The 5,685-nt window shown below is 39.8% G+C and overlaps 1 protein-coding gene across 1 annotated transcript; it reads right to left on the bottom strand.

Annotated features, from left to right (window-relative positions):
- Positions 1-2,731: 2,731 nt before the first annotated feature.
- LOC112224976 (oligodendrocyte transcription factor 2) lies at positions 2,732-4,860 on the bottom strand. Its single transcript, XM_024388563.1, has 2 exons — positions 4,753-4,860; positions 2,732-4,431 (listed from the first exon to the last, which is right to left on the bottom strand). Exon 2 carries the CDS (start codon positions 4,394-4,396, stop codon positions 3,599-3,601), a length of 798 nt encoding a protein of 265 aa, XP_024244331.1. The 5' UTR covers positions 4,397-4,431; positions 4,753-4,860; the 3' UTR covers positions 2,732-3,598.
- Between the last annotated feature and the right edge of the window lie 825 nt (positions 4,861-5,685).

Genomic DNA, 5,685 nt, shown 5'->3' with positions numbered 1-5,685 from the left:
TATGTGTGTGTGTGTGTGTGTATATGTGTGTGTGTGTGTGTATGTGTGTGTGTGTGTGTGTGTGTGTGTGTGTGTGTGTGTGTGTATGTGTGTGTGTGTGTGTGTGTGTGTGTGTGTGTGTGTGTGTGTGTGTGTGTGTGTGTGTGTGTGTGTGTGTGTGTGTGTGTGTGTGTGTGTGTGTGTGTGTATATGTGTGTGTGTGTGTGTGTGTGTGTGTGTGTGTGTGTGTGTGTGTGTGTGTGTGTGTGTGTGTGTGTGTGTGTGTGTGTGTGTGTGTGTGTAATGGTGTGTGTGTGTGTAATGGTGTGTAGATAACTGACTGACTCATAATGAAGTAAGAAAGGCTGCTCGTTAAGGTGGGAACGAAATAGATGGAATTGTGGGTAGTGAGTGGGGGGGTTCTAATTAATTTTGAAATGTGATACCTCTAATCCCCATTAACTCTGTGAGTAATTGCATTTCGCAGGCAGCAAATGGGTTCTCAATAGGGTGGCCGGCTAAGAGATGACCTGAACAAGCAGATGTTGGTCAAAAAAATACATGTTAAACATTGTGTTGTTTACACATTTGATTAAACTCGGTTTGGACTCAATTTGTTCTGTCAAATTGCGTTACCCCTTTTAATAGGCTAGTAGACATCTTTTGGCTTGGATAGCTCAAGTGCCATCCTTTCACCTAGGTTTTTCAGGTGTGGCATGCGTGTGTGTTTGTGGTGTCTGTGAACAACTAAAAACTATTGAAACAAGCGGATATTTTTCAAGTGGTTGAAGTGAAATTAGGAAGAGATAGCAGTGAGTCAAACAAATGTTTTTCTTTGGGCTTTTACCAAAACGCCCTACACATCTTGAAGGACTTTTTTTGTTGTTTTCTCATTCACATCATTTGAATAATTCAATTGTTTAAAAAAAGAAGACAGAGGAATATAGAAATGCGAGCATGAATATTCAAACAGCAGGTTCATTCTATATCGTTCCAGCTTCAAAAGCCTTTTGGAAACATTGCAGCCGCATGGACAACCTGCTATGCAGCTGCCGCCGTTTACTAATGTACACCCTTCTATATTAATTTATTCCCGGATATTCCTCACAACAGAACTTGTATTGGGGATCGTTTGCCCTCATATTTTGCATATTTAGCTCAAGAATCCAAATACATTTAGCTTAGGTTCTTGGTTAGTGGCCCTCTCTCGTGTAGAGTCTCTGAATAAATATCCAAAAGGCCGGATTACATCAAGACAGTATTAGCTTTTCAGCTCATCAAAGTATAACAACAAAACAAAACTAGAAATATGGATGTCCAATTGGATCCTTGCCTAAACAATTCAAACACAGCTCGTTGTGACAGTAACGAGGCGTGGACAAAATCAAACTGGTGCCAAAAAAACGTAAGTCACCTTTGTATGAGTAAGTCTGAAGGAGAGTCAAAGTCACACACAAGTGTGTTGTGCTCTGAATATAATTACGGCAAAAACAAGAATGGTGATAATATATTCTATATGTATACTTTGAATATAAATTATATTTATTTGTTTTGTCTAATTAGTTAGGATAATTAATTGACTCTGTAAAACTAATCGGAGCTATACGTGTTAATTATGGATTATTCTAAAAAAGATCTTGACATTTGTAACTTTTCATCCTCACTTCTGATTATTTTTTAAACTTGATTAGGCAAATCAGTTTTAAGAACAAATTCTTATTTACAATGATGACCTAGGAACAGTGGGTTAACTGCCTTGTTCAGGGGCAGAACGACAGTTCTTTACCTTGTCAGCTCGGGGGATTGGATCTTGCAATTTTTCGGTTTCTAGTCCAACACTCTAACCACTAGGCTACCTTCCGCACCATTTAAAGGAATTTGGCATCTCCAAATGTCGAGTTTGCAGTGAATCACATCTTGTGTGGTTTATCCTTCTATAATTTTACTAAACGAAATATCTAAAAACCTAATGATATATATATATATATTGTTTTTATTCATTGGGGAGGTCAAAGCAGTTGAATAACAATTTCGGGATGTTTTGATTTCTGAATGGAAAGTTTGACGTTTTAAATGTATTGTAAATGTACAGAGAGAGCAAATGGTTTTTCCAACAGAGGAGCACATATACTGTATAATCCACACATCAAACATATCAAATCCACATGGATTACAATGATACTGAGATTATAGTAGGCCTATAATGTAAAACATGATTTTGCTCACAAAAGTGAGAGCTGAAAATGAAGCAGTCTGGACTCACTGTGAATTGAATCTGAATGGTGTGGATTTCTTTGTCCTCAGTTGAATTGAACAGAGGGGGACAGTTAGTCATTGTTAGTCAATCATAATTCTGATCCCCCCCTAAAAAAACAGGTTTCAAAAGTATTGCCTATGTTTATTAAAGTGTATTGTGGCTCTAATTTGTTTTTGTATGCAAAATCATTTTCTAAAAGGCATCTGGCTATTGTTTGAAAGTAGCCTTTAGGTTTTTTATAAAATGTTGAAGGTATACTTTTTTTTAAATATATATATTTTACGCACAGTTTTGACATAAAAGTACGTCTGACTGTATCTTTAAATTCCATACGCATTTCCGGGGAGAACAAACTGTTGAGCTATTGCTTACGTCACCTATTCGATGTTTAGATAATATCTACATGTGTACTAATGGATAAAATTGGGGTTAATTTGGGGCCTGGTGTATGCTTTTCATACCATTTCTGTGGAAGAGCAGTGAGAAAGAACGATGTCAATTAAACTTCTTTTATTTAACATGTAAAAATCCCAACATAATCATCGTCATTGATTCATTTGAAATCCCATCCAAAATAAGTAAATAAATATAATTTAGCACTTTTTTATAAAAAAAATAAAGAAGTGATCATTCTTTGCGTGCGTCATGCGTCGGGCTTGTGACGGGCTTGTGACGGGCTTGGCAACAACAACAACACATGGAAAGAGGAAACATACATGAGAAAACAGCCATCTATAGGATCGGCAGTGACGTTGGAGAGAAAATACTGAAAGGACAAGAGGCAGAGGAAGAAACAGGAGCAACATGGTATCAGCGCTACATGGCTGAAAGCAGACACAAGCTAAAAGTGTAAATCCAAACATTAACCAAGGGCCTGATATAAAAACTATCGTACAAACAGAAATCTGAATCTACAAATTTACAATCTACATTACCATTGTGTTCTCATGCCGTATGCTTTACCTACATAGTGTACTTTCGTTTACTCTGTCTCGGGAATGCGCTAGTCTAAAGTTAAATAATGGTCGAGAACATGACATTAAAAGTCATCAGTAATGCCCTTCGTATAATGTATATTCCTGTCAGCCACAACGTAAGATAGGTTTGCATACAGTGACGGGCTTTACTGAATATGAAAAGCACCCTTTATACATGTATCTAAATCATGCTACAACATGGTATGTAAGTAGCGCTCCTCCCATTTTCTAAAGCAATGCATTTCTGCTGGCTCAATCCAACATTTATTTCAGCAACAGATAAATAAAAATCAAAAAACGTGTTGGACTGATATACACTTTGACGTCTTCAACCCAAAGTTAATTTCCCTTTTCTCCCTCTCTCGTTTTATGATAAGAGTTCAAGTCATTTGGAGTCACTCGTCAGCCTGGACATTGTGACAGCACTCATGCCGGAAACATGTGGTGGCACCTGGCACATGCTGCATGGACAGGGCATTCCCGCGCCCCAGTGATGGAAACTGCTACCCAGGGGGCCCGGGACGGCCGAGGGCGCCTTCAGGAGTCCATGGTGGGGTCTGATCGAAGTGAGACCCGTTGTAGAGAGAGAGGCAACCGTGGAGACTGCCGGGGGAAGAAGTGGATGGTGCACCGGGTGGGAGGCGTGGGAAACGGCCGGATGACCAGGCAGGGGCCCAGTGTGCGCCATGGTACCACATGCGGAGGGGTGGAAGCTGCTGTGGTGGCCGCTGCCGTAGAACTCACTGACAAGCCTCTTCATCTCCTCCAGCGAGTTGCTCAGCATCAGGATGTAGTTTCTCGCCAGAAGGAGAGTAGCGATTTTGGAGAGTTTGCGCACCGAGGGCCCGTGCGCGTAAGGCATGACCTCCCGGAGACCGTCCATGGCGATGTTGAGGTCGTGCATCCTCTTCCGCTCGCGGCTATTGATTTTCAGCCGCATCCCCTGCAGCTCGTTCTCCGATAGCAGTTTACGGTCCTTCTTTGACAGCATTTTCAGGGTAATGTCATCATCGTCATCCGACAGGCTCCGCATGTCCGCGGGTATCTCAGGTGGAGAGTCGCTCTGTGTGGACGAGACAGTACCGGAGAAACCCACCATGTGTTTCTTCATCGCATGCAGGAACATATCGTGCACATCGGGAGAGGAAGGTCGGCTAGACACTCGGCTGGTACCGGAGTCCATGATGATCCTCAGGTTTATTCGGACAGCGCAATAGTCTACGGAAAGAAACGTAAACGAACCATTTAGCATCAGATTTTTTTCCACTACCACTAGGATTAAAATGTAAAAACACGTCACTAGATTATAAAAAGATGATACACGGGACAACCAATTCAATGTGCAATGGATTAAACAGGAGAAGGTAAACAAAAACATCCACGAAAGGACACGAGAAGGTTCTTAAAAGTTATTCTACACATGAAGTTAAAAAAAATAAAAAAAAGATTATCAGATGAGGCTATATTTTGTGTCAAAAAAAATATCACAACTGCCTAAATGACATCAATTTTATCCCGAAAAGCAGACAATAAACCTACCGAGAGAGAGCGAGATGCAGAGCGCAGCTCGGTGCAGAGAAAGTGTCGCTGTTCAATCCACTTGTTACTCCCAATCACAACTGACAGCCCATTTGGCACGCACGGGCATGACGACAGGGTTTTATAGCGGAGTTAACGATCCGGGGGCAAATCACCCGGACAATGCCATGGCTTTTCCGACTGTCTGTCATCCATTCGCCAATTGGCATCTTACGAACGGAGAGAGGGGAGGAGGCTTGGAGGAGTTAGGGGTCTTCAAATCTGATGTCATTACAAAGAAATTCGAACTTCGTTAAATGAATGAATTAGACACACTCGGCATATGACATTTTTGTGAGGGAAATAAGTTGTTTAGGCTTGTAGATTTTTCAGCAACGATAAGGAAGAAATAGGCTAAATAAATTGTATTGACCACCACTAAATAATATAAATACATTATCTTATTTTAGTAACATCAACATTATATAACAATCATTGCAGAAAATTATGAAATTGATTACACTTTTTTGTTGTTGATAGATTCTAGACTTTTCGGTGGGAAAAGAACGAGCTGTTGTCTCTATTTTCGAATTCTACAGCAGAAGAATTCTGCTGAGTGTTTATATACTGATATGATTTTAATATTTCTACCAGATCAATAACCCTACCTAATCAATATGATGGGGGGGGACAATGCATGTTTTTGGATATTCAAAGACTGTATTCGAAAACTGTAAATTAAATTTAAACTGTAAATCAATATACTTGTCATTATGAATAGCCTATTTATGATGAAAAGCTTCCCGTTCTGATGAGCTTACTTCTGAGGTTATTTATTTTTTTAGTTTGTTTTTCCAAACGAAATAATTCCTCCGAAAATATCATAATAAACATGATCATAATTGTACAGTATACTTCGGTAATATTTTGTTTCCTGTTGTGAAATTGAAAGCG

The sequence above is a fragment of the Oncorhynchus tshawytscha genome, linkage group LG26 (assembly GCF_018296145.1).
Source record: "Oncorhynchus tshawytscha isolate Ot180627B linkage group LG26, Otsh_v2.0, whole genome shotgun sequence".
Taxonomy (NCBI): Eukaryota; Metazoa; Chordata; class Actinopteri; order Salmoniformes; family Salmonidae; genus Oncorhynchus; species Oncorhynchus tshawytscha.
The sequence above is the reverse complement of the archived record's forward strand: the minus strand, read 5'-3'. Positions and strand labels throughout refer to the sequence as shown.

Coding starts and splice junctions, on each gene's coding strand:
- LOC112224976 (XM_024388563.1), bottom strand. CDS start 4,396: ATGGACTCCGGTACCAGCCGAGTGTCTAGCCGACCTTCCTCTCCCGAT.